We start from the raw sequence: 27,124 nt of genomic DNA, 5'->3' as shown, positions 1-27,124 counted from the left end.
ATATCAATACGACAAGATATCATCATTAATGATTCATGATTTTATTTTTCTAGTATGAAATGTTAGAAGAGACTTGATCAAGTGCTACTGTTCAAACAAAGAACAATAGTCATCAGCAGTAGGTATAAGAAAATGTGACCCATTTTTTCCAAACTTTTGGGTTACAGAACTTCAACTTCAAACATGAGAATGTTTGAATGAAATAAATTCAAAATAAGTTAAATCACCCTGAGAAGTAACCCTGATAAAGTAAATACAACAAATTATACTCTTTGAAATGCAAAATAACAATTCAAATTGACTTCAGTACATTCAGAATCCTTTTTTTACATTAAGTCTGGAATGGACTGCTTTTATATGAGTGTTAATATCTGAGATTTTGGATGTAGACTGATATAATCCGCTACTGTTTTTTTGCCGATATCGGACCGATATCAATATTGGATTTTTGGACACCCTTAAGCCCCTACCAAGAATTAAAGTTTTGTTGTTATTGCTGTCCAGTTGAAAAATATAATAATAATAATAATAATTGTGTTTGTTGTTGTTGTTTTTGGGGGTCATTTTTTATCTGCTTCCTTTCACAATACTTAAACTTGACCATTGTCCCTTCTGCTTTATTTCCCACTCAAACACTACTTGAGATCTGTTTTGAAGTAATTAAAAGGGTGCATTTTCTTGTTGTTTTTGCAGGAAGGTGTGTCAGTCTGCTCGGAATCTCGAAGAAGTGCTCTTCAATATGAATACAGGTATGCCATTCATTTGAACCAGAATAATGTCTTACACTTGTGTTATTTGAACCTTCTTTTAAAGTCGTTAGTTTGCAATTGTAATTTGCTGCTCTGGCATCGTTCCATGTTGAGTTCAATCAATGATATTTCACTGAGAACCTGTTGCTCCCTGCCTGAGTGTGACGTATTCCTCCATGAATACTTTTCCGAAGCTGCACTTGGCAGTCGTCCCGAGCTGACTTCTATACTACTGTGCCAGCTGGAGATGAGCGCTACATCTTTAAAATCTACGCGTGCACAGTTTGCCAAGGTTCAGATGGTTTACACCGACAACAGCCCAACAGAGTTGGCGCACCATATCCACGGCACCACAGTCCCCTCCAAGACCACCCCCATCACCACTTAAAAAAACATCCAAACAACTGTTTAGCGCATACCTGCATTGATTGTTCAACCAACAGCCTTTCCTAAACTTTTTAGGCCATGCACCCCCTGCAAACACCCTGACAGATGTGGCACGACCTTATTTTGCATACCTAACGAATGTTTGAAAATAAGCTTAAATATTCCTTTTTTTGTGTTGCTTTTATTTTGAGCTCAATTGGCAATTGCATGTGCTTTGTCTGTTGTATGTGTTGTGCATGCATGTGTTGTGCGTTTGCCCCGCATGTGATGTTCTCAGATAGCGGCGGATGTGCTCGCAAAAGTGTGGCCGTGTCGCTCACGCTCTCGCCCATGAAGAGGGTCCAGAGCTCACCCAATCTGGCCTCAGGTACTAATACTTGCACAATCTAAATTAAAGTACAAGGCTCCTACCATGAGACAAGCCAGTTTTCATGTCCTAATTTTGCTGCACGTGGAATGTTATGATTTCTTCTATTTTTGCAATGTTATTTTGTTCCCTCTTGCTTCATCTTGTCAACCTTTGGGTGTTGTTTTTAGCTTTAAAACATGTCATACTGGTCGTTAAAGTCACGACAGCTTGCATATGTCATGTTGTCTTTGAGTCCCTTGTGGTTTCCTCCTATTCAGACAATCCTTCTTACTGTTTTTCCTCCAATCTCAGTGTTTATATTGCATGTCTTGATTCAGAGGTGCTGTTTATTAGTAGGAATGTCCCTCTCATCTTTTCTCCTAAAACATCCATCTGTTTTTTTTAATAGAGCCACATGTAAGCTGGAGCATTTCCCAGCTGACTTTTGGTGGGCAAAAAAATTTACTGTTTAGGTCTTCAGTGAACGTGATGTGGATGTTTTTAGGATTTGGGAGGTGGCTGGAGTACTCGGCAAACACGGGGAGAACACGCAAGTTCAAACTAAAATGAGCAACAACAGAGATGTATTATTGTGCATTCTGAAAATAGTGACTGGATATGTTTATTATGATTATTAACAATAATAATAATGTTAATATATCTTGCGGTATATTAGAGTGAAACAGGATCTTCATAAGGATTGTTCTGAAAAGAATACCGGAACTCAAGTAGTCTAGATACCGGGGATAGAAACATGGATGCATACAACATTGTGGAGGGACCACATCTCATGACTGAAATGCTCATCTTTGTTAAAGACGATGGTTCCCCAAAATGTATCATCTTTAACACTCCATGCTTTAATTTGCCAAAGAGGCCACTACTTGAGGGACATAATTATATTTATAGTAGGTACAGTATACAGGACATGCATATTGATGAATGATTCATGAAAAGGTTATTAGGGTCCATGCACCTGCAGTAATACAACAAGCCGCAATCAACAATAGGGATTTAGTCATGAAAAAAGGCCCATGTTGCAACAAAAGCTGTTTCAGCACACTTTGTTCAGGGTCACTTAAGCTGTGTTGGATTTGTTGTGGTGCAATGTTGGAATCTGGACTCATTGTTCTCAATACTGTGGGACATCTAAAGTGTAACACCCCCTTAAATTGAACCCCCCCCCCCCCCCCTGGAATTCCACAAAAAAATGTTACTTTAAACATTGTATTTGAAGTTAATACAGTGGTCCCTTGGAATACATGTTGATTTGTTCCTTGGCCACGCTCATACCTCATTGTATTGTATTAGCATTAATATAGCTGAGGCTATGTGGTTGCTTTAAATGAGCAATGTACTGTATATTTCTCTTTGTTTTATGTTTAGTTTGACAGTAATCTTCAGATGAGAGTGGCAATAATTGTCTCTTCCTCTCTATCTGCCAAACTGCCACTTGTTGGGAAGTGATTTGAGTCATCATACAGCACTCATATGTCATTTTTTTTGGGAGATGGATGAACTCATAAGTCGAGACACTCATATCTCAAGGTTTCAAGATGGCCTGGAATGAATTATTGCATTACCTTCCATTGTTTCCTTTGGGTAAAATGTGTTTGAAAAGGGACCTAGCTGTACTGTACTTACCTGCGACTCTAATAAGGACAAGCGCGATTGAAAACTGATCGATGGTTGGTTCTTTGAGACATAACTTAAGAAATCATTAAATGTTTGATGTAATGTCAATCATGAAGGAGTTTTTTTTGTTTAATTGGTAGATCAGTTGCTGATTACAAAGGCCGATGTCTGATAATGTACTTGGTGGACATTAGGCTAATGCTGTTACCATTGGAGGATGAGTTCTGCGATTCTTCCAGATAGAAACTTTGATTTTCTTGACCTCTTGTCTCTCTGTTCCCCAGGGAGTGAGCCTCACTCATCAGACTTCAGTAAGTGTTTATTTTTTCAGTGTATGTTCCTTGGTCACTCTTATCTTGTGTTTTGCCTACTTCCGCTAATGACACCAACCCAACCTTCAGGCTCATGGCGGTCTTGCAGTGCAACTGATGGCCTTAAGAACGGCGACACAATCAGCTCGTCCCTGGCTGCCAAAGGCTTTCGCAGCGTCAGGCCCAACCTGCAGGACAGAAAATCACAGGTAAAACGTCTTGACTAGATATTGACACATTTTGGCTTCAAGGCTTGTGTTTTTTTTTTCTGTCAAAGAATGTGTTCATGCGATGTGACTATAATCATACTGATTTATTTTTTGTACTTCGATTTGGTCCGTAAGGATGACAATCACGTACCCTCACCCCCTTCACGAAGAGATAGTTTCCATTTCACGCCGGCTAGCGCTAACCCATCAGCCTACAGCTCACTTACTGTTTTAGCTGACAACCTGAGTCCTGGAACTAAACTAATGCTCTCCCACAAAGAGGAAGCGTCTTTAAAAGAGTCCTACACTTTTAGCAGCACGTCCTCGCACATGAAAAGCAGCGCAAACTCACTCCAACTTGTGTCCAATGTCCCAAATGACGCTTCAGCTAACAATCAAGTCCAGGATCGTAAGGTATCCTGTCTGACACTGACCCCCGTCACCATCCCAGACCCGCCTGAACACCTTAACGTTGAGACCGCAGATAGCCACTCGCCCCCTCCTCCCGCACACCACCCGAGCACACCTCCTCAGCCCTCCACAAGGACCTCCTCGCTCTCCGTCAAATTGTTCCTGGAAAGCCAGAAACATCCGGAGCCTTCCAACAAACCGACGACGATCCTGACTCAACCACCAGCAGGTTTAGCTCCACCTCAAGACTTGAAGTCTCCTCCGGAGGTTCCGCCCAGACCTTCTCCTGCTGAGCTGCTGGTACAAGAAACAGACAGCACAATTTAAATTTGACTACAACGACATCACCTTGGTGGCATCAAGGTGGAAAAAAGAGCAACACACACACACCAACTTGCTTAGTAGACAATATCCTGCCTTTGCTGGGTTCTGTGTGAAAAGGCCAAAGGCCATACGGGGATAACTTTGTGTGATGTCTGTGTTAACGCTTGTGTATTGCTCTTTGGTTTTTCAACTTGGTGTTGCCATACAAGCGAGTCAACTAACTCTGGTTCTTTTCGTGTGTGAGCAGCTCGTTTGACCCACTGTTCTGTATTGCATACATGTGTGAAAATCGGTGTAAAGTACATTATATGGACATTGCACATTGGGTTGGAATGCAAATGGTTAACATAGCGAGAGAATAATCACTTGCTATATCGATTGAACTGCAAGACTGCCTGGCGACTGTATTAACAGGGCTTAAAAAGCTAGCCACTCATGGCTAGCTAAGGCAGGAAGCCTAAATTTAAACAGAAGTCACGCCACAAAACACTACATGTAGACTGCAATCACAAATTACACTGGAGTCTACGAAAGCCACACTCCCACCAATGTGGTATAGTTTGGTTCATTATGCAATGCAAAAGTAGCATCGACCGAATGAAACTACTCACCTAAATCCTTACAGCCATGCAGAAAATGTGACCTTGCGATCACTCTGAGCCACTTGCTTTCAATTTTCAATTCCCCAACATGGAAGTAACATATTTCTGTGACTAACTGACACACATTAACAGGGTTCCCACGCGTCCTGCCAACCAGGAAAATTATTAACCAATTTTCCAGTCATGCAAATCACATGGAAACCAGGTTAAACAGACATACGTGTCTGTTTTCAGCTGCCCGCTTCATCTCTGCTTCTAGATGGCACGGCGCACCACGTGACGCTACCAACCAAATTGCATATTCTATTAGTTCTGCTGCCAGTGTTTCCATGACTTTGTTGCTCAATTTACTGACTTTTCAGACCCAAGTAAGGATTGCACCAGAACTACAGACTTTCAGGTGCTGCTCTAGCGCTGTATATCGATAGTGAGGTTTTTCCGTCTTCTCTGTTGAGTGACAGAGCTGTAGTGGGTGTGCCGTCAATGTTGGCTGTGCGCTCTGAGATTAAATACATCTCTGGTTTCAGTAGAGCCACAGCGACCAGCTCTATTAAAATACTGTGTATTGTAAAGCTACGCACCAGTCCAGTACCCTTTCCAGTTGAGTACCAGAGCGAGTCTGACATAGCAAGACTGGCCATGAGTCACATTATTAGATATGTCCCAATCCTTGGGTCCATGTAATCTATTTGCACTTGGACTAACAAAGCCTTTTCCATCCACAGCATTAATCAATGAAGACCCGCTACGGCCTCAGGAGGCCTCACTGTTACTTCCGCTCATGCTTTGTGACAGGGCTTCTAATGAGCAAGGCAACTAAGCTCTCTTCCTTCCTCCCCCCCATCACCAGGGCCCCCTCTCCCTTGACTCCACAGCACGTCACTCCCCCTTTCTCAGCCACAGCTCCGAATCTCTCGACTACCTGTCGGGCCTAATGTCCAAGGGGCTGTCACCCAGCCCGTATGTCGCTACCGTCACCGCGTCGCCCCCCGCCTCCCCCGTGACGGTCTCGGCTCTCAGCCACTACTCCTCCTCCACGGCCGGTCTGCTGGACGAGCTGCAGATCTGTAGCCTGGACTCGCCCGGCGCCTCGCCCACGCCGTCGCCCACCCTCAGCCACGTCTCGGTGTTCACTGCCACTGCTGCTGCTGCTGCTGGCCCCGACGACGCGCTAACAGCCGCCGCAACAGCCACTGTCACTAACGTAATTATTATCCCAGCAAGTCACCGCCGCATTTACCCCAAAACAACGCTCCGCCAACTCACTCGGATAGCCGCGCCGCCATGTGTTGCTTTTATCTGCCGCTAATTGTCTGTTCTAAACTACCTGCTTGATTCCAGACTTCAGCCCACCACCCTGTCATTGCAACTCCTCTGCACTCAAAGCTCTGCTCTGTGTTCTTTTCTCTGTAACGCTCCAATTCTAACGCATGCCTTTCTATTGTGAGTTTCTACACAAATCCATAAACCAAGAAAGGTAAATGATGTCTAAGTCGCATGTGCAGACCTCTTCTTTTACTATCTAATAGGCACGTACCGTATATTCCTAAATAGTGGCCTCTGCTGTAATAGACGCCATTCCCCAATAAAGTGCGATGTCCACCTACTCAAGTTGCTACCACACCTGGCTATCAACATCCACAATTTTATTCAGGATCATTCAAGTTTATACGTAAGCTAAATATGCATCACCATGGTGTTACGTATCATATCTACTATTGTTATTGCAGTGTTTTTCCCCTCAGTACTGCCATCAGGATTTCATATGCAATTATTTTAAGCCTACCGACTGATATCAAGCAGAGTATTTAATTATTTTGTAAATTGCTGCTTTTGCGATTTGAAAATGGCATTGTAGTACCTGCGATTTGAATTTGATTAATTGCTCAGCAATATTATCAATCCAACTGAATGGCGTACAGAATTATAGACTTTGATTAAAGACACTCCCTGGCCACTATTTTGAGGAAATATAGTACATCTGACATGCTTTACACAGAAATGTAAGCTTTTAGTGCCTATTCTTGCTCATCACCAAGAAATGTACTGTAGTTTTTCTTCTCATGTAGCAACATTGTCATCAGTGACTAATGGAATAACTATAAATAGCATTTTAATGTGAAATTATTTGTCGCTGTCTCACATTGGATGGAAGGGCTTCCTTCAGGGTAGCCTTCCATCATGTTCACTGTGCGCGTGCTTGACATTATAACCAAACTAATGGGAGAATTGTCTGTCTGTTGACTATTACTGTTTAATTTTCTGACCGTCCTCCCAGAATCAGCCATCCCTCCGTTTTAGAACACACAGAAGTCACAAAATGAACACTTTTGATGATTATCTTTTCTTTGTGGTGGTACATCTCCTCACAGGGCCAGGTGCTCTCTCATGCCATGAACGGGGGGTCGGGGCACACCGCGAGGCCACTTTCGCCGCCATCTTACCCGCCGCCGCCCACCTCGCTCCGCACCGGACTCGTGAGGCAGAGCCAGAGCTCAGGTGAGATGCTTCGAATTGGAAGGATAAATAATCATTTTCAGTATTTTCTTATACAAATGGTACCTTGACTTACGGGTTTAATTTGTTCTGTGACCATGAATGTCGTATCTCAAATGAAATTTTCCCCATTCCCACAATTTTTTTGTAAGAAGAAAAATAGCACTGTTCACAGTAGGATTTGAACTGATTAGTAGACAAATTTACTTTTCTATTTCACGTCGTTTACTGCTTGAACTTGCTAATTACGTGTTACTGTTTTTTCATTATCATTATTTTTATTAGAATATAAGGTGGCATCTTCTAATCTGCCAATTTACAGATGACTTTTGAGTCGCCCGCCTGCTTTTCTCACCAGACTGCAACGCTCTGCGGAGCAGCGAAATGTCACGCTCACAAGGCGACAGTCTTCACGTGTGTCCCCAAGTATGAAAATAAGCAGACGGTAGATGAAAAAAGCCATTAGCCTCGCTAGCTTTGGCTATTCTGGTGGCCGAGGAATGAGGGCATCGGCGCGAAGCGAAAAGCCATCCACATTGGCAAAATTTTATGACCAATAATACATGGCCAACAGAATTGTGATAATGCAAACATTCACTACAATCTGCCATCTCGTCAAAACATGTCTTAATGTGAAACCGGTCCATGGTGGGAAAAAAAAGGTTGTGAACCACTGTATTCTATTGAAAATATTAATGACGTCTTTGACTAATAGACATCGACTCAATTTTGAACACATTGTAGTTGACTACAAAAAATGTTTAGTCATTCAACTTCTACTTTACATTATCATACGGTATAAAAGCATACAGTAACAACATAAAAATAAATAAAATATAGAAATTAAGCAGTTTCCTTAATCGTTTTCACAGATGGAGAGCCACAGATTATAAATTATTATCGACTATTTCCGCCTCGTTCTTGAGAATATACTTAAGGATTACACTCGTTCTGCTTCGCTTAGTCGACTATATGCACATCTCACTGTGCAATGTTTTTGAATAATTCCAAGCTTGAATGGACAACACCCATTTTTTATTGGCACTAACTTACTTAGGACCTGTGGTTAGAAAAATGAAATTTGGAAAAATATTTTGTGCAAAAAAAAAAAAAAAAATGTGAGTTGATAACACATACCTACACTTACATTGCCTGCGAAGAAACCAGGTGAACTGATGGTGGCCAGATGTTGTGAAGTTTGCTGCCGCCATCTAGTGGCGGAGACTCTGAAGCTCAATCGTCTTGTCAAATTTTTGCTCACAACACAAAGCAAAAAAATCCACTGAGCAACGTGCTCTCTATATTCTCTGTTTTAGAAGGCAGCGAGGCGTTCACCAGAGAGTCTGCGGTGTCGGGCAACGCCATCTTCAGCAGCACCGTGCCCATTGCCCGCTTCTCCGAGGAGGAAACCAAGGTGTCCGTCATTAAAGCCCCCCACTACGAAGGCATCGGACCCGTGGACGAGTCGGGCATTCCCATTGCCATCCGCACGGTGAGCATATGACACAATTTAGATCTGTATCAATCAAAATGATTGACTCGGTCCAACACCTCAAAATTGATACCATTTCTGGAAAATAGGCCAACCAAAAGTTAAAAACCAAATCATCACTTTAATTATCTTTGTTTTATGTTTGGTTTGACACTAAACTCTAGCTGGGAGTGGCATTAAACAGCTCTTTTTTGAAGAATTGTTCACTGTCTTGCCAACCTGCTGCATGTTGTGAAGTCGGTGGAGTTGATTTCACTGTCGCCATACAGAGCTCGTGTCTTAATTTTTCATTTGCTCAAAACCAAAAATCGTCAGAGCAATGTCTTGTATCTCGAAAAACTCTAAAAGTCGAGTCACTCTTAACTTCAAGGCACAACTGTATGGTCATAATGGGAAATGACGTTATTTTGACAGTAGGTAGCCAATTGTGACAACTTCTGTAGAGGATTAGCGCGTATTAGCACTCCGTCCAGTTATGGCTTCTTGAGGCGCCTTGTTAATGGGCAAGAGTTGGAGGAATAACAATCTGAGAAAATGATGAAAAGAAACGCGAGGAGTCCTGCTTAAAAGCCGACGCGTCCTATTGTGAGCAGACAAGCATTTTTGTGGCCTCTCTATTTGGTAACCGTGGAGAGTGAAGTGGTAATTGGCCCCCAGTCTCGGCGCTTACATGCTCAGGCCAACACTCTCCCTCTCTGTGGAGCCTCCTTTTTTGTTTTATACTGAAGCCAGGCCAAACACAGTTTTTAGTGCCAGTGAATAAAGGCAACATTAAGTGTGAGTGGCTTCGTAGATGTCTAGCGTGCGGAGAAAGACGCTCATACCACACTTTCTGTAAAATGTCCGCCTTGCTAATGTATATGGCAGAGCAGCAGATGGTCATTTGTGGTGCAAACAAAGAACTTTACATGGCACGGCAAGGCAGTTTTATTTATATAGCACTTTTCATACACAAGGCAGCTCAATGTACATGTGTTTCTTGCCATTGATGTACAGTACAACCAGTCAATATAAACCAGATTAAATCTAAATGAGAGTACATTGGATAAACGGGTCTGAAACGTCTTAACCAGGAAGTGCTCAGGCAGATCAGTCAGGATTTTACATCTTGCTCTGTATTTTGGTTTTAATTACACAGATCAGATGCTAACAACTGCTGTGCTATCATTTATCCAAAAAGCACCTTTTAATACAGAATTGCACTGAAGTGCTCTGCGTTATTTATCATTTGTAAATTGCTAACGGTTGCTGTGCAAAGTAGATTGATCCAGATTGCAACTGTAATAGAGAAATGCGCATAAGTAACTTGATTGATAAGTATTTTACACCATGCCCTTTAGACAGATTTTATTGCACAAGAATTTATAAAAATCTTATAGTTAACATTGTGTATTAACATGTATGTTGGCATTCATCCCATAACGTTTATATAGAACTGTGCAACGCTACCATAGACAGATTGATACTTACAATCTAGAATTTACATCATATCCTTAATCAGATACGGAAACACTTTGATATGACAGCAGACAGCAACTTCAATACAGGACACACTGAAAGTGTTTGACATCTTGCCCTCTAATGAAATACTCTACCGATTACTGATTTTTTAAATCTAGCCATGTAGTCAGATACTGTTACCAGTTGCTATGCTAACATATTTTTTTCTCTCTCCACATAGACAGTGGATCGGCCCAAGGACTGGTACAAAACCATGTTCAAACAGATCCACAAGGTCCACAAAGCAGGCAGGTTAACTTGACTGTACCATGACCCTAAGAAGCTCCCATTCATTGTGTGATGAATTCTCTCGTTAATGACGCCTCCCCCCACTACCAAAGAACTCCTCCACCCTCGCGCCCAGAGCCAGAACTCATTAGGCTGGTGGTGAAGACTTGCCAATAAGACACAATCCATCCTGGGAAAAGCGCTCCAATTTAGAGGGTCTGACCGCGAATGTCCAGCATAGGGCTTGTTTGTTCTTGACTGCTCGGGCTAGAAATACCAATACAACTATTGCGTAATTGTGCGTGTGAATGTGTTCATCCTGATGAACGGTGACAAGCAAAATGCCTCGGTGGGGTGCCGTTGACCTCAAAAGCAACAAGTCAAAGTCTCGTTTTTATACGTTTTATCTGGAAAAGTGGAAACGTGGGAGAAGTTTAAAGCTCCACAGCTGGCTGATCAAGGCAACAGAAGTGTGTGTGGTTAGGGGGAGGCGTAGATGTTGGATGGCATACAATACTAAATATAGCAAAAGCCAATAGGGGGAATGTCACGGCCAGACCAAAGCATTGGACAAATAAAGTGAAGATTCTTTTCAGGTTTTTTTTTGTTTTTGGAGGTGGGGGGCAGGGTTATGGGAGGATATTCTTACTTGCAGTGGAAAAAGTGAAGTAAAGTCTACGAGGGGCATCTGCCAAATTTTGAGATTGTAAAAATCAAGATTTTTTTTTACAGCTTCAATAATTTGTTCTTTTTGGGGAACAAATAACAACATTATTTTGGGACGCATTACTACCCTCCAGCAGTGTTGCCCTGTGTGGCCGCACATAATACTCCTGCCAAAAACTGGCACTAATGATCGTTTCTATTTGTATCGATTAAGACGTGGTCTAACATGCACTTTATGTTTCAGATGACGACTATTCGGACACCTACAGTGCTACATATGCTATCATCAACAGTGGTGAGCAAGGCATTATGATCAAGTAATCGTCTCAATAAGCCATTTAGTCCAAAATAATGTTCTGCATCTTAAACAGATGACTACAGTGTGGCACCCAGCGCCACCTTGTCCCACCCAGCCCCACGCACGCACACGTACAAGCCACTCGCCAAGAGCCTGTCGGACAACGGCGGGCAGCGCCTCGTTGCCCGGGATCCCTCGCCTTCGCCGTCACCCGTGCCTCCTCCGCCGCCGCCACCCGCGCCCTCCCTGCTGCAGTTGAGAGCTCGAGACAGTGACCGTGATAGAGACACGCCAGATATGTGAGAGAAAATTCACATCTTACATGAATTCAGAGTTTCGGGGGGGCCTAATGGTTCTTCTCTGTAGGAATGAATGGGGTCCTCCCGACAGGAAAGTAGACACACGAAAGTACCGCGCCGAGCCAAGGAGTATTTTCGAGTATGAGCCAGGGAAGTCCTCCATTTTAGAGCATGAAAGACCTGTAAGTATTCTTCATTTCTGTTTAATAAATATATTTTTGATTAAAAAAAACTCCATAAAATTCTGTGCAGACAATTTCCTAAGTGGGACGACTCTGTTCACAATTGATTGTAGTTGTTTGTGACTATATTTTTGTATTTTTCATTCTCAGTCATTTTAGATAGCAGGAAAGACTGCCACTGTTTGTCGTTTAAACAATACATTGAAGAGTTGGATCAATCAGTCAACAATTAAAGAAATTTTGGGGGGGGCAACAAAGAAGTTAGTCTTGAATTACTTGCGCCCCCTGTTGGTTGATGCTGGTTCTTAAAGTTGCGAGTGCATAACTTGCGAGTCACCCTGATAGACAGAAATAAACACTGCCCTTTTGCGAGCGCCGTGTGTACTACTCTTAATGAATGGCCATGCTGGGCCTCTTAATTATAATGCTGAGTAAACATCGTTTTTTTTTTTTCCGATCACACTCATCATTGTGTTGCCTTTGTGTGTGTTGATTGCACAGTGCTGTCAGCAGCCACCACCAAGCCTCTGTGCTTTTCAAGCTGACTCATCGTTCCCCCAAAACCGCAGTTAAGCGAGATGGAGGCAATGAAAAACACGCCCTGGCATCCGTGCAGGAATAGGATTAGAACAATTAAAAAAAGGAACAATAGATGTCCAATTGTGGGGAACAACTTTCCCATTAATAAGGCCTCAAAGGTCCATACTAAACTGATAAAAAGCTACAGTATGATGAGATTTGAAAACTCAACCCCTTGCAGCCACTTTTATTTGAACATGAAATTTGTTAGGCGTGTCAATAATGAGTAGTCTTTTTAACCATTTCCAGGAGTCCTTTTATAATAAACTTGTCCCAAAGATTTTGATTACTAACTATTCGAATTCCAAGGTCATAGGAGTTGTAGGTCGAATTAGGGCGGTATCAATATATATCGCGATAAACACGTGAACATTATCAATATAAAATGCCTTCAATGAACTGTTCAATACAGGAAAAAAATCGGAAGAAAACCCTGACCCTGGCATTCTGCGTGATGTAGGTATAGGCTACAGTTTGCCGTTAGATTTGAGCCACAATTACACGCAGGTAAGAGGAAATTTAAAACACAAAAGCGTGTATTTGCCGCAGCCGAGTTGCTGAGTGCTTATCTGCTGAGTTTCCGGACACAAAGAAGAAGCAGCTGAACCAACGAAGAAGAAATGCGCGCACATACCGCAAATAAACTTTTACACTGCTTCTTCAGCCAGGAGCATGGACGTAAACCACATTGCACATGACACTGCATTACAATGTACATAAAAAAAAAAAAAAAAAAGATCTGTCTATTCCTTGAAATTTAGTTTTACTACCAGGTATTTTGAGTGGTATTTTTCCGTTAGATGGTTGTGTTTTATTGTAGTTTATATTTAACTTTGTAATACTTTTTCTTATTTTGACTAGGTTAAAAAACATATATATATATATGTATATATATTTCAATATCAAACGATTTGAATTACTGATATTGTGATAAACTTTTCCAAGACCCAGAACTGTTCAGAGTTCCTAGGCCCATGAAATTTCAGGTCGAATTCCAAGTCTTTTGACCATCTAGAACACACCACCCGATTCTCCTATGTCCACGGAAGTTTTGGTCGAATACAGAGTCTTTTCAAAGTCCAATTACAAGTCTTTTGACTACCGTACCACCAGATATCCCTAGGTCCAGTAATTCATTTTCGATCTTCTGTTCTACTTCCAAGAGTCGACTGTATTAACACTCCCTTAGAAACACGTTTTTAGGATTCTTGTCGACTTGAGTTTTTGGTATTTTGACTACCGTATTGTTCAAGTTCTGATGTCCTTGGACTTTTAGGTCTAATGCCAAATACTTTCAAACTTTTTGCGTTCCCACGTTTACGCAATTTTAGGTTGAAGTCTTCTGATCATTGAACCGTTCATATTCAGATGTCCACAGAATTTCAATTTAGTGTCCTTTGATCATCACCACCAAACTGTTTGAGTTCCAAGTTCCACCGTATTTACTGTACTCAAACACGCTTCAAATAGGTTTTTATTTCTTTTGCCCTCCAAATCTTGACCCATGGTCCACGTCCACCTCCCTCACATGTTCCACCGTAACCATACACTCCAATGTTTTTTTGACTTCACTCTATACTTCCTTCTTCTTTCTTGTCTCTCTTCCCACTGTCACATTTTTTTCCAGACCTATGATGACATAGATTTAGAGAACGAGCCTTGGTATAAGTTCTTTTCCGAGTTGGAGTTTGGCCGCCCGGTAAGTTAGCTATAGGCCGCCTAGCTCTTCGTGAGACCTCTCTCGCCTTCTAGGCCTCTGCACTCACTTTTTCTCCACACAACCCTTGTGGTTTTGTTACTATCTATATACAGTATGTTTGTGTCTGTGTGTGTGCACTAGTAAACCGGGTGGGGCTAGCTGTGTTGGCATGATGTAGTAGTTTTTGAATGCTGTGAATCGTCTTATACCCCACCAACTTTCTAGCAGTCTATTCTGGATTTAATTTTCTGGTTTTTTTTCCCTTTATTTATTTATTTTTTTTAAGTCTGTTGACTAGCAGGTATTGAGACTCAAACCTGTAATTTTTATTTAGTACATGATTCTGTGTAATTATTACCACCCACCACAAAAGCAGTTACTCTATGACACAAATTACAGGACTGTTAGGTAGAAAAAATATACAGTAGAACTTGAGACAATGAGCATTAGTTGTACCAGAGGCAGTAGTCCCTTTCGCATTTCCTCAAAGATGGCTATCCTCCAGCTGTCATTCTTTGTGAAATGTACCACCACAGAATCTGTAATAGGTATCAGAGGCGGGTGACAGTGTGAAAGGGAATAGCGGAAAGCCAGAACAGATTTGTGGAATAACAAATATGAATGTAACAAATAACGGAAATACAAAGAATCCATTCCAGATTCAGTACCCCCTTTCTCATTACCTAAACGCTGGCACTTTTCCCCTTGTATCGCTGTTCCGTGTGAAAGGTACAATACAAAATGGAGCTCACAGAAGCGCAGAGAATCAATGATAAGCAATTGTGTGCATGTACTTCTATTCGTTTGCCTCATGTTAGTTTCTATTGGAAGGCCACTCTCTGTACAAGCTTCGTGGTTTTAGTGCCCTCTGCTGGAGGAAAGCTGCAGTACCATTTAGACACAGTCTTATTACATTGCATTGTTTTTAACGCAAGCCTTTTTTCTTTTGCTGACATCACTCACACTGCATGAACACGTTTGTGTGTGTGCGTGTGCGTTTATTTGCACTGGCTGGTCACTTCATTAGTTACATCCAATACAAGAGCTCCTTGTACAGAGGTAATAATTCCAATTTGTAAGACAAGGATCCCTTGATCACTTTAAATGTACCCCATGTACAATCGTCATAAGGCAGGTGAACCATGTGATTCCTTCCAGCCAATCAGAGAAGAATGAAAAGGTGTCATTCAATGCAACAAAAAGTTCATTGAATGGAAAGTGCATTACACTAATATATACAGTATATTTTTAAAAATGCTTTAAATTGAAATAATGAACATTTTTACATACATTTAGATGTCTAATTTAATAACAATGAATTGAAATGGTATTATACCACAATCATTTTCCTTGGTTATAATGTAATAGACATTGTTTGTGCACAAATCGTTCACCAAAGCATTCAACATTGAAAAAATTAAAACAAAAACAAATTCAAAAGTAGTAATTCAAATGAAAAGTTGTACCAAAAAATGTTCGTGAACAGTACTACATCAAATATCTTTCTATCGTGTTTTGCTACAAGACTGAAAGCCATATTCTAGCAATTTGGCGACATGAGATAACTTTTAATTTCCAATCAAAAATGAGAATTTTGGAAAAGCATCATTTTTCATACATCTTCGATATTGGCTGTCATTGGGTTGCTTGCTTGTACTAAGGAATTGACTAGTAGGTGTGGATGTGCATTTGTGGTTCTGAGATTAATTAATGCATAAATACTCTCTAATTGGTGTCCACTCTTATCCACGTTTTTTTTTCCTTCTTTTCTTCCGCTCCCCATGATGCCACCACTGCTTCTCCTCCTTCACCTCATCTTCACCTTCCTCCTCCTCCTCCTCCTTCTCCTCCTGCCTCCCTCGCTCATCCCTGCCGCTCAAGCCTCCTAAAAAACGTCTGGATTATAATCCAGACATCTCGGCTCGCCAGCGCATCGAGGTAAATGGTGTGTGTGACTAATGTAGTGTTGCACTAATGTAATGTGAACGGGCTCGTCTGAACGGAAAACTACAGAAGTGAATGTGAAGAGCAGCAACATTAGTCATCAATGTACTAATTAACCCAAAGAGGGGATTGATTGCATCTATGTGAATAAATTAGTGCGTGCATGAATAAATCGAAACTCTGGATACACAGATCGATGTGAAGAGCAGTAATGGTCACAAATGTTGTATGCAGCAATTTAACATTATAGTTATGTGTGTTACGTTTATACTATACATATACCGTATTAGTGTAAAAAAAAAAAAAACACTGGGGAAACCTCACAAATTGCCTTTGTTTATAGTTTGTTCCAGTGTTTAATGATACTTCCTGATTTAGGTCCATTCCAGTTGGCCAGTCCATGTTTATGAGGCAACATCTGACCCCCGCTCCCCCCCACCACCCTGAGTTTAGCTCCTTTGCTCATTCACCATCATTCTACAGAGCAGCCCTACAGAGCGCAAGCAGTGCATTTGTTTTTGCTAAAGTGCACCACGTGGGAACCATCGTCTCCGTTACGCCAAGGGGGGTCTGGGGGGGGGGACCTTTTTAGTGTGACACATCCAGAGGCGCGTGCAGGCTACGGTGCAATCGGGAGTCGCTCCACCTTTTGTTCCCCCCTCTTCAGCCCGGCTCATTTTTCGCCTTTCTCTATTTTCTTCTTCTGTCTTCCAGGCAACCCTGCTGGTCACTCCTGCTGACAAGCCCCCCGAAAGACCCGCGAGGTAACCCCCTTGTTTCTTTTATTTTAGTCTCCCCGCCCCCCTCTATCTTGCCCCTCCCCCAGTCTTGTCAACATCACTGCTCCATGGTCTGAGCGCTGTGCTCTTGTGCTTGGTATTGCTCCCATTGGCTGACATTTCGGTGTTAATATCATCCTTAATGTGCTCGCGTAACTCAAGCCAACGAGTTTTTCATCTTCCTTGCTATTTGAACCAATAAACATAATGGAGTCTGCCCATCACCTCTTATTCTTACCCGTCCTCCTCGCTCCACTTTTCCCTTGTCCTTCTCCCTTTTCCTTCGCCCTAATTATTAACTGACACACTCCCCATTGTGCAAAAATAGGATGTGATGAATAGGTTGAGTCGTTCTCAATAGAAAGCTCACATTTTTTTAAAATGCGCACAAAAAGCCAATGCCAAGAAGTCAGTGCAGTACTGTGAAAAGAAAACATTAATATGTACAAACTTTCATAAAAATTCTGACCACTGAGCCTCTTACGCTACACTCATACCTAAAAAGACACAGGAAGTCTGCCTTTTTTGTTTGTTTTGCAAAAGCATAGAAGCAGTTTAGTGGGAAAGTATGAAGAAATTAATATATGTTGGCATCTGGCAAAATCCTTGTATCAACATCATTTTATAGGGAACCAAAAAATGCTGTTGAACATTTCAATTTAAGACAGAAGCCATTTTCAACACTTTAAGTTGGTCAATAATTTGTAAAAATAGCACACACATGGGGACTTACCAATAGTATTGATTTGTGGGAAAATATCGTCATCCTCTTAAAACCATGGCCTTAGTAAACTTTTGACAAAAATGTTTTTTTTGTTGTTTTTTTTTGCCTTAACCATCTCTGGGTGCTGTCCACATCTGCTACAATCGGCTACTTCCTTAGTTAAACACATCATTGTGTTCTACACCGAAAATTAAATTATTAATAAATATAATCAGTATTTGATTTAGTTTTTCATGTTTTCTGAAAAAATACAGAGACAATTACTTGCCATTATTTTAGGATAGTGGCAATATGAAATTCCCCAAATTTGGACATAGGAGGTTTTTGGCCCAAAGCCAACGATTTGCACAAAACAGTTGTATAAAAATTCTGCCCTTATATCCAATTATCGGAACACAGACACTGGTACGTTTTTCTATAATGAGTAGACAGAAAAAAATGCCCAAATGCTTCTTCTAGAGAATTTGCCCAAGTGAGAAGAAAGTATCTAAGACAGATGGTTGAGGCTAAATTGCGAAGATTAGCCATGAAAATGGGGGCTTTGAGAGCCCATTCATTGCCTTGTGCAAGTCAACGCTTCTTCCATCTTCCCATCTTGCATGTGGAGTGTGTCCCAATACTTGTGCATACAGATTGCATTTATGCATTGAGGACGTTGTTGTCATTACTGCCCACTGTGTTTCAGCGCTGCCAGCGACTACAGAAAGAGAAGGAAGTCAGAACCTATTGGCTCCCAAGCGAACACCGTGTCCAACTCTAGCCGAGCGGCAACGTCGCCCAAAGCGCCCGACGCCAGCAGGTCCGCCGCCGGCACCCTCAAAAAGCCCGTCGTTCGCTCATCGCCGTCCTCGCCCTCACGCACCAAAGGTATGAACTTGGAATGACTCCCAGTTTTCTCTCATGTGTTTTGACTGGAAGCTTTCCCTTCTTACTCCCCTCCTCTCTTGCTCGCTATGACTGCTTAACATGCTTTCCTGCTTTTTCTTCTTCTCTCCCACCACGCTGCTCTCTTGTGGGACGTCTTAAAAAAAAAAAAAAAAAAAAGGTGGGGCCGCATGCGTTATGTATTCAAACACTTTGACCTCTCCGGGTCCTTGCCGGCACTCCTCCCTGCCGCCCGTTCCTCTCCGTTGCCCAGAGGATGCGCCGGCGTCCTCCTCTGAGGAGGCTCCAGCGCCGCCTCCGCCCAGCAGCAAGCTCAGGTCCCGTAGCTGCGACGACTTGCTGGGCGACAGTCCAAGCCGACGCCGCGCCTGCCGCTCGGAAAGCGCCGGCTCGTTGCTGTGCGGCCACTCGGACTCCAACGGGTCCGTGGGCTCGGCGCCCCGCCTCCGCCGCCGACTTCCACATGATTCCCCGGGCTTCCTCAAGCTCTACCGCAAGATGCACCACATCGACAGGGCCCACCTGATCCCATCCGAGGTGATCCGTTCGGTCCGCGCCCGCATCCTGGAGCTGGAGCAGCAGCCTCATCTGCACCTGCACCGCCTCTCCCCTTGGGCACCTTCTGGCGGCTTGGAAGTGCCGCGCAACAACGTACCCAACCGCATCTCCACCTTTGAGAGTCTCATCGAGAAGTCCAAATCCATGCCCAACTTGGGAGACAGCGAGGTGGTGTCAGGCGCCACCACGCCGGGCGGCTCTTCATCCCGAGCGAGCAGTGGCGGCGGCACCCCGAACTTTCCAAAACGCCGTTTCTCCATTGAGTCTCTACTGGAAGAGGATGACACTGGCAATAGGCCGCCACCTCCCGCCACGGACCATTCGCGTAAACCCCGTAGCCCGCCTGAGGGTCAGCCTCGTGTGGGGCCGGAGCCCAACCGTGGGGCCTCCTACCTGGCTCCTCCCATCCCGCGGGTGCCGCAAGCTGACTACTCCGACAGCGAGCAGGATGCCATCGCCTCAGACCTCAGCGACTTCATCCAAGTGGAGGGCTCTTCGTTTTGCAGCGAGAGTGACTTTGACCACTGTTCGCTGACGTCCTCAGAGAGCTTGTACGGCTCCGCCACGCTGCACCACCACCTCCGCCATCATCACCACCACCCTGGTCATCAGAGTGTTGGCCAGAACCAGGGCTACCAACATAGACACCTCATCAGCTCTTGCAAGGGTCGCTGCCCGGCCTCTTACACCCGCTTCACCACCATGCTGCGCCATGAGCGACAGCGGGCCCGCCAGGACCCCCAGAGACCCCCGCCGCCGAGTCGCAGCAGCCGCTCCATGGTCCAGAGTTCCGAGTCCCAGCAGTCCATGTCCAAGCTGGCCTACTTGGTCAGCCCAGTGCCTTTCCACAAGAAAAGGGGCAGCGGCGGCGGTCACAGTCGCGGAAGCAGACCGAAATCCAAGCAGGCCATCTACGAAGCGCTGGACGCCGCCTTGAGGGACATCTACGAGCACATCCAAGCCGAGAGGGGCCACCGGGGCGCCAGAACCCCCCCCGACGACAGCATCCTGAGGAGAATCCTCTCCGAGCTGCTGCCCAGCGTGCCTGAAAGAAGCTCTTCGTTGCCAGGAAAGAGGAGGTGTTGGCACGAGGCCGGCCCGGACGGGTACGGGGGCGATCCACTCACGCCGCAGTTGCAGTCTCCCCGGCTCCAGTCGCCAGTCAGTGCCTGTTACGGACGCCATTTGGACACAGCCAACTGTAATGATTACGGGGAGGAGCATGGCAATGGAAATGGTGTTTTTTATTCAGGTGGAGATGACGCTGTTAAATCATTTGCTCAATGTCCTATTCACCAACCTGCTCACATTGTTGTGCTTTTTCGACATACTTGAAGTATTTCCATTGTAAATTCTCAAGATAAAGCCATTGACAGCAACTCATCCCAACCGAGGGCTTTTCAAAACGTGGGAATTTGCAGGATACAGTGAATCCCTGCCTGTTTGCAGTTCGCTATTCACAAATTCACCAAAAAGTATGTTGACGTGATACATCTCGGCTGGAAGACTTAGGGAGGGGCGAAGTTTAGTCTGGGTTGTTTGTGGAGGTTCAGAGAGCCTTCGCTGCATGTTTAAACTACTGACATTGGCAAATCTAAAAAAAAATAGGATGTGTCACTGACTCTGGGTTTTTCGGTATTCACGGTAGTACTCGGTCGGGGGTTTACTGTATTAATCTTAGTGGAGTAGTACAATTCATGCCCATTTGTCTGTAATGTATGTGTTTTTGCAGAGTCACCAATTATTTTAAATGCTTCCCCCCATGTTTCATTTTTTTGTAATTTCATTAGCTCAAAAGTGTGTCTTTGTCATATTTTGGGAACGTCGCGGTTTCATGCCTTTATGTACTTGTTGGACTGACATCATCAGCCGTATTGTGAGCATGCTCATTGTTGTCCCAGTTATCATTGCTATGCTAACCGTGCTAACTTTGTGTGCTGTTTTGTCTCTCGCCAATCACAGACCAGGATGTGGCCAGGAGTTATTCCACCATGGACGGTCGCCACACACCGCAGAGTCGAAGAGCCACACCTGACAGAGAGGTAGGACCTGTTGATTGTGCCCCCAAATGACAACCAGCTCGGTTAACATTGTCATTGTTGGTTGCATTGTTTTGGTGTTTACTTGTGGTAATACTCGCTGCTTTTCTTCTGTCTCCCACCTTTATTCCCCCTAGGTATCCCATAAACAGATGACACAACTTATTCTGTTCTCTCTCCTCCATCAGAAGCAGCCTGCCCGAGCTATTTACGACTTTAAGGCGCAGACGGCTAAGTGAGTACAGTTTGAAGCATGAACGCCGAGACCCGACACGTCAGCAAATGGCCGCTCACACCATTAAACTTTATATGTAGTTTTTATGCCAGGATTTTCACATCCCACCATCTCACCTGAATGGCTTTGACTGTGCCTTTGCTATTCATACGCCACTTGGCCTCCAATGAGTAAATCCCGGTCGTCCACGCTTGAAATAACCCGACTACATTACAGGGAGCTGACGTTCAAAAAAGGCGATGCGGTGAACATCATCCGACAGATCGACAGCAACTGGTACGAAGGCGAGCACCGAGGCCGGGTGGGGATATTCCCTATAGCTTATGTGGAGGTGGGTGTACGAATAGCGTCCGGCTAGCAAAACTCACAGACCGTTATACGGCGTTCACACTCGTATTTCTGTGTCTTTAGAAGATGCCGTCTTCGGAGAAGCCGCAGCCCAGCCGCCCGCCTCCGCCCGCCCACGTCAGGGAGATCGGAGAGGCCGTGGCTCGCTACAACTTCAACGCTGACACAAACGTGGAGCTGTCTCTCAGAAAGGTAGCTGTTGTACACCCTGGACTACACGGCAGTCCATCACATATAAAGCCAAATCACTGCATCGATACTTTCTATTTTCTATACTGCTTGTTCTCATTTGGGTCATGGGTGAGTTAGAGTCTGTCCTAGCTGACTACCAACCAAAGCGGGGTACACAATGGTCTGGTTGCCAGTCAATAGCACTGAAAGCTACTCCAGTGTGATATGATACTATCCATCCACCCATCAATTATCTATGCTGGAGTTTATCGCATCTGAGTTTTAGTGAGAAGTGGGCTACACCCCTGAGCTACTTTGATACGATACGATACCATCCATTCATCCATTTCCTATCCCTCTTGTCCTCATTAGGGTTGATGGTAATTGCACTCTGTCTGTATCCCAGTTTACTTCTGCCGCGAGGACTCCACACACCTTGGTCTGGTTGCCAGTTCCATCGCACAGTTACTCCAAATATATGTGTGTGTGTGTGTGTGTCTGGTATAGGGCGAAAGGGTGATCGTGATACGGCAGGTGGACCAGAACTGGTACGAGGGCAAGATCCCAGACACGACCAAACAGGGCATCTTTCCCGTAGCCTATGTGGACCTGCTCAAGCGTTCGCCCTCCAAAACCTCTGCCCACCACCTCCAACACGTGGACCCCCACGGATACCATGGCAACCGGACACTCAGCTCCACGCCCATCAAGGTAAGGGACTGGCAACACAACACCAGGATAGAAGAGAAGTGGCGTAGGCACATCTACAGTGGAACCATCCAAGCCCCCAGTTCGAAACATGGAAAAGAATATTTGGGAAAATCACTCTTCTGACTATTAGAACGTTTTAATTAATTAACATTTTGGTTTTTACTTTTTTTTACTCTTGTTGTCATTTTCTGGCCACGCATCAAGTGTGAAATTACACAAGCAAGTAAATCTTGTGTGCGTTGCTTTTTTCCGAAAATTTGTTACAATTATGCAACGAGCATTTACAGCACCAAAAGATGCAATAACCAACTAGGATTCTACCTTTGGACAAAATGCAACATAAAATTCTGGTAAAGGTAATCCACTATAGACTAAAAAGAAAAACCATTCTGTAGTTAGACGTGGAAGTTTTGTCCAAACAGAAATCGTTTGCTGCCGTCATCACGGGATGCGTTCGGAAATTCCCTCTCATGCCCTAGCACCACTCTGAGAGTCTGTGTTTTCGGAGAGGCAGAGCGCGCTCCCCTCTCATCAATTTACGAACACAGCCTATTTCATAAACCAATCAAAAGCTGGTGCTTGAAAGGTTCTGAACAACCGAACTACACATTTGAACAACGCTCTTGAGTTTCCGAACGGTCGCAGTGAAGCACTGTACACTCGTAGTGTATTTCCGAACGTATCCACGATTAGGGAACGGGGATTTTGGGTGCAAATCTGAGTCTTGGTCTCAGTTTTGGTAAGGTAAATTTCCCCTCAAAATGCGACATACTCCAGAGCGGCTTATATCCTTTTTTTTTCTTATTCATGATAAAAAATCCATACGTTTTTTTCACTTATACTCGAGAACGACTTATAGTCCGAAAAATACGGTAGGCTACATTCTTTCTACCAATGAGCGTAGATAAATCAAATCTTCACACACACACATATGCACTGTGTACCTTTCTGTTTACTTTATTCCCTCTCTTCCACTTCCCCCTCATGAAGCCTTTCTCCCATCTACTGCCTCCGTCCCCCACCCCGGCCCGCGACCACCCATCTTCGTTGTTGACAAGGCCCGACCTGCGGGCGGTCACCCACGAGTGGCTCTCCCTCACCGTGGACGCCCCTGCGTCTCGCTCCGTCTCAGCCACGCCCGCGCCCCCCACGCCGCCCCCTCTCCCCGATCACCTCGCGTCATCCCTCGACCAGCCTCTCCCGGCCTCGCCTGAGTGTCCCTCTGGCGTTTTAGGTCCGCTGGCTCCTTCTCGCGGGCGTAGCGCGGGCGACCCGTTGCGCGTGGCGAAGCCGAGCGAGTTACAGAGGGTGGTGTCCGAGCCCCTGACGTCACCCAGCCACTTTGACGGTCAGCTCCTTGTCACAGACCCTTACGATGAGCTGCTGTCCGTAATTGTGAATGACCAGGCTCGGTCACCGGTGTCTTCCACCCCTAAACCCCGATTTCCCGAATCTCAGCCAGAAGCAAAAACCCGAGCAATTGAATCAGCAGAACACGAATGTGTAACAGCCCATGTCCTGAACGAAGCCCCACTTGAGTCTCAGAGGCTTCCATCAACAAGAGAGAAGGTGTTTATTGAGTTATTCATTCAGGAAGAAGAAGATGAGGAGGCTAGAGAGGATGAGGAGGAGGTTTTTACAGGGAGGCTCAGTACACAGGTAGAGCATTTGTGACCTTTCTTTTAAACGCCCCCCGTTTCCACCTAGTAGTACAGTTTCCTCTTTTAGGGTATACTTTTAAAATGATCCCAGTTATGAAGACTGTTATACTGCTTACACTAATTCAAGTTTCTTATATCAATTCAGCAGTGTTCTGCTTCTCTGCTTGAATCATATTTGGTCGTATCATAGGAATTTGTGTTCATGCACAGCCACAACTGACACCCAGCCATTTAACACACTGACTGGTTAACGGCTGGTTAGTTAACAGACAGCCGCTAGCCTGTTCACTTTCATTCACGTGAATCATTGCTTTGTTCTGCGTGAGTTTTTTTGTTTTTGCAACTTTACTCTACAAAGGCTTGACACATGACTTTCAAACCGTACTGAACTGTACTGCGAGGTGGAAACACGGTTTAAGTCTTAAAAAGCTGCGGGCAGCTTGGATAAGACATGGAGGAAAATATTTGTCATGTTTAAGGTTGCAGTCACGCATGTAATTTCACATTTCAATTTTACACATTTTATTACCTAAGTATATAAAAATAATGGCTTCACACTAGACTTCCAGTATGTACCTTATATTATATTTATACATACTAAATTAGTTCTCAGTGGTAACATTAAATTCTTTATATATTTACCTTTTTTTTATGCTGAACTCCGTCAAAAAATAATTCTGATATTTAGAAGTATAGGTGAGAAATAGGTTTTATTCCCCATTTCCTCAAATAATGCAGAGTACCAGGCGTGTATTTGACTGAGGTGTTTATTAGAGCATGGTGTTAACCATCAAGACTATTTTCTAAAATATGTAAATAATAATAAAAAATATAATACTCTTTATTTGAATCCTGAATATATTGACATATTACATTTTTTAAATTCTAAATAAATTAATGATTTCAAAAGACCAAATATATGAACAAATTACAATAGATGATGAAAAAATCTAAATAAATATTTTACTAAATTTGAAATAATAATAATTACTGTTATTGGATATTTTTTTTGCCAATTCTATCTACTCTAATGATCATATTCAGACGGATGAAATGAACACTGAATACATAAAAAATAGGAAGAATTAAACAAAATCTGAAATTCATACTGATTAATTGTATTGTATTAATTGTAATTAATTGTAACAAATAATAAATGAGAAGGAAATGTTTCAATATTTTCCTCCATGTCTCCTGACTGTCTCTTGACCTCAGCCATTAATATTTCAATTCAATTGAAGTTGTGTACTCAGTGTTGTGTCATTGCCCCCCACTAGGCTGACATCTATCCCCCCACTCGCTCACCCTCTCCCCCGACCGGCCCCCCGTCACCCTCCTCGCCGCGACCCTTGAACTCTCCCCCGTCTCCCCTGACCTCCCCCCGACCTCCGCCCCTGCCCATCTTCTCCACGTCGCCTCCCATCTCTCCCTCTCCCTCCGTGTCCCCCCTCCACTCGCCAGAGCCACTGACACCCCCCCACTCCGCCACGTCTCCCTCGTCCACCTCCCCCCCGCTCCTCACCTCTCGCCGCTCTCCGCCCGCGGTTCCCCACCCGGGCCGTAGGTCCCCCAAGTTGAAGGTAAACTGGAGCCAGGGTGTTGCTGAGAATGAATTCTAACAGTTGTTGCTGCTCGTTTGGGAATGAGGAATGGATTCATCAGTTCATAGGATGGAGCTCATAGAGTGGCTATTGACAGGATGTGTAATTAAATGCGGAGCACCTTGCATTTCTGCAAATATATATTTTCTAATATTAAAAGATGTAGTTTGTTTTTATTTTAGAAAATATATACATAGTGATATTAATTTGCAATGATAGTGTTCACAATGGAGAAGATCTTTATGCATTATGATCACAAAAGTTTAATTAAGTAAGTAATTAATTACTTAGTTAATTAAGGTTTACTTATTTCATATGTTTTCCAGCAAATAACAGTAGAGTTTATGAGGGGAATGGCCTTGCACTTTTCTAATATTTAATATATTTTACAATTTTTAATCGTGTTCTACAAATAATTTAAATATAGTAATAATTGTGTATTTCTTGCGTTTTCTTATACCGGTAAATGCATTTTAGTGATAAAATTAAATAATATAATTTGTTTGTTTTTTTTACATTAAGTGTTCCAAAAAATAAGTCTGAAATTTCTACTAATCTAAGATCATATTTTCCACAAATAGCCCCCATAACATAGCATTTATTTGTAAAACATTTTTAAAAATAACAAATATTTGGGTGTGGGTGGATGGGATCTAATATGGTTTTTCCATGCACAAATGCATAATAGTGTTTATTTAGAGTTAGGACTTTATTTGTACAAATGCATTTTTCTAATATTTAATTATATACATATTTTTGTTGTTACTTCGCCATTAAATATATAATAATTTAAAGTCAAATCATTAGTTTAAAATATTTGAACAATTCCCAATTCCAACAACTGCATTTTCTGATTATATTGCATAATATTCATCATGCATAATATGTTTTAATTTCAAAACACACATAGCCAAGAGTATGAGGAAAATAAATTTCTTGGATCAAAAGCATTTTCCCCAATATCATTTTTTTTTTTTAATCAATCCCGCTAAATGAATAGCAATGTAGTATTCAGTAACATAAAACAATAGTTCAAATTATTTGGATCACAC

General features: G+C 43.2%; 2 protein-coding genes across 14 annotated transcripts in view; both read left to right on the top strand.

The window, feature by feature from the left end:
• The window catches only part of sorbs2a (sorbin and SH3 domain containing 2a), a 52,194-nt gene that overhangs the window by 20,452 nt on the left and 4,618 nt on the right, over window positions 1-27,124 (top strand). For 3 of the 13 annotated variants that reach the window (XM_086034462.1, XM_086034463.1, XM_086034464.1), the window contains 22 exons: window positions 694-749; window positions 1,414-1,503; window positions 3,405-3,431; window positions 3,522-3,640; window positions 3,776-4,351; window positions 5,828-6,181; window positions 7,350-7,476; window positions 8,790-8,965; window positions 10,647-10,713; window positions 11,604-11,654; window positions 11,731-11,956; window positions 12,024-12,138; window positions 14,345-14,416; window positions 16,298-16,354; window positions 17,075-17,124; window positions 18,549-18,730; window positions 18,909-20,558; window positions 21,269-21,348; window positions 21,483-21,580; window positions 21,797-21,911; window positions 21,992-22,120; window positions 22,607-22,810. In XM_086034462.1, coding sequence (XP_085890588.1) covers window positions 740-749; window positions 1,414-1,503; window positions 3,405-3,431; window positions 3,522-3,640; window positions 3,776-4,351; window positions 5,828-6,181; window positions 7,350-7,476; window positions 8,790-8,965; window positions 10,647-10,713; window positions 11,604-11,654; window positions 11,731-11,956; window positions 12,024-12,138; window positions 14,345-14,416; window positions 16,298-16,354; window positions 17,075-17,124; window positions 18,549-18,730; window positions 18,909-20,558; window positions 21,269-21,348; window positions 21,483-21,580; window positions 21,797-21,911; window positions 21,992-22,120; window positions 22,607-22,810 — 4,575 coding nt within the window. In that variant the 5' untranslated portion in view covers window positions 694-739. Of the gene's footprint in view, window positions 1-693; window positions 750-1,403; window positions 1,504-3,404; window positions 3,432-3,521; window positions 3,641-3,775; window positions 4,352-5,827; window positions 6,182-7,349; window positions 7,477-8,789; window positions 8,966-10,646; window positions 10,714-11,603; window positions 11,655-11,730; window positions 11,957-12,023; window positions 12,139-14,344; window positions 14,417-16,297; window positions 16,355-17,074; window positions 17,125-18,548; window positions 18,731-18,908; window positions 20,559-21,268; window positions 21,349-21,482; window positions 21,581-21,796; window positions 21,912-21,991; window positions 22,121-22,606; window positions 22,811-27,124 lie in introns of those variants that run through there. The other 10 variants (XM_086034469.1, XM_086034470.1, XM_086034471.1 and 7 more) reach the window with 8 other exon arrangements.
• LOC147146429 (uncharacterized) lies at window positions 22,823-26,090 on the top strand. Its single transcript, XM_086032703.1, has 2 exons — window positions 22,823-24,469; window positions 25,749-26,090. The coding sequence occupies exons 1-2, from the start codon at window positions 23,705-23,707 to the stop codon at window positions 26,088-26,090; spliced, it is 1,107 nt and encodes a 368-aa protein (XP_085888829.1). The 5' UTR covers window positions 22,823-23,704.

The sequence above is a fragment of the Filicampus tigris genome, chromosome 6, assembly GCF_054856515.1.
Source record: "Filicampus tigris isolate MCC_2025a chromosome 6, RoL_Ftig_1.0, whole genome shotgun sequence".
NCBI lineage: Eukaryota > Metazoa > Chordata > Actinopteri > Syngnathiformes > Syngnathidae > Filicampus > Filicampus tigris.
The sequence above is the reverse complement of the archived record's forward strand: the minus strand, read 5'-3'. Positions and strand labels throughout refer to the sequence as shown.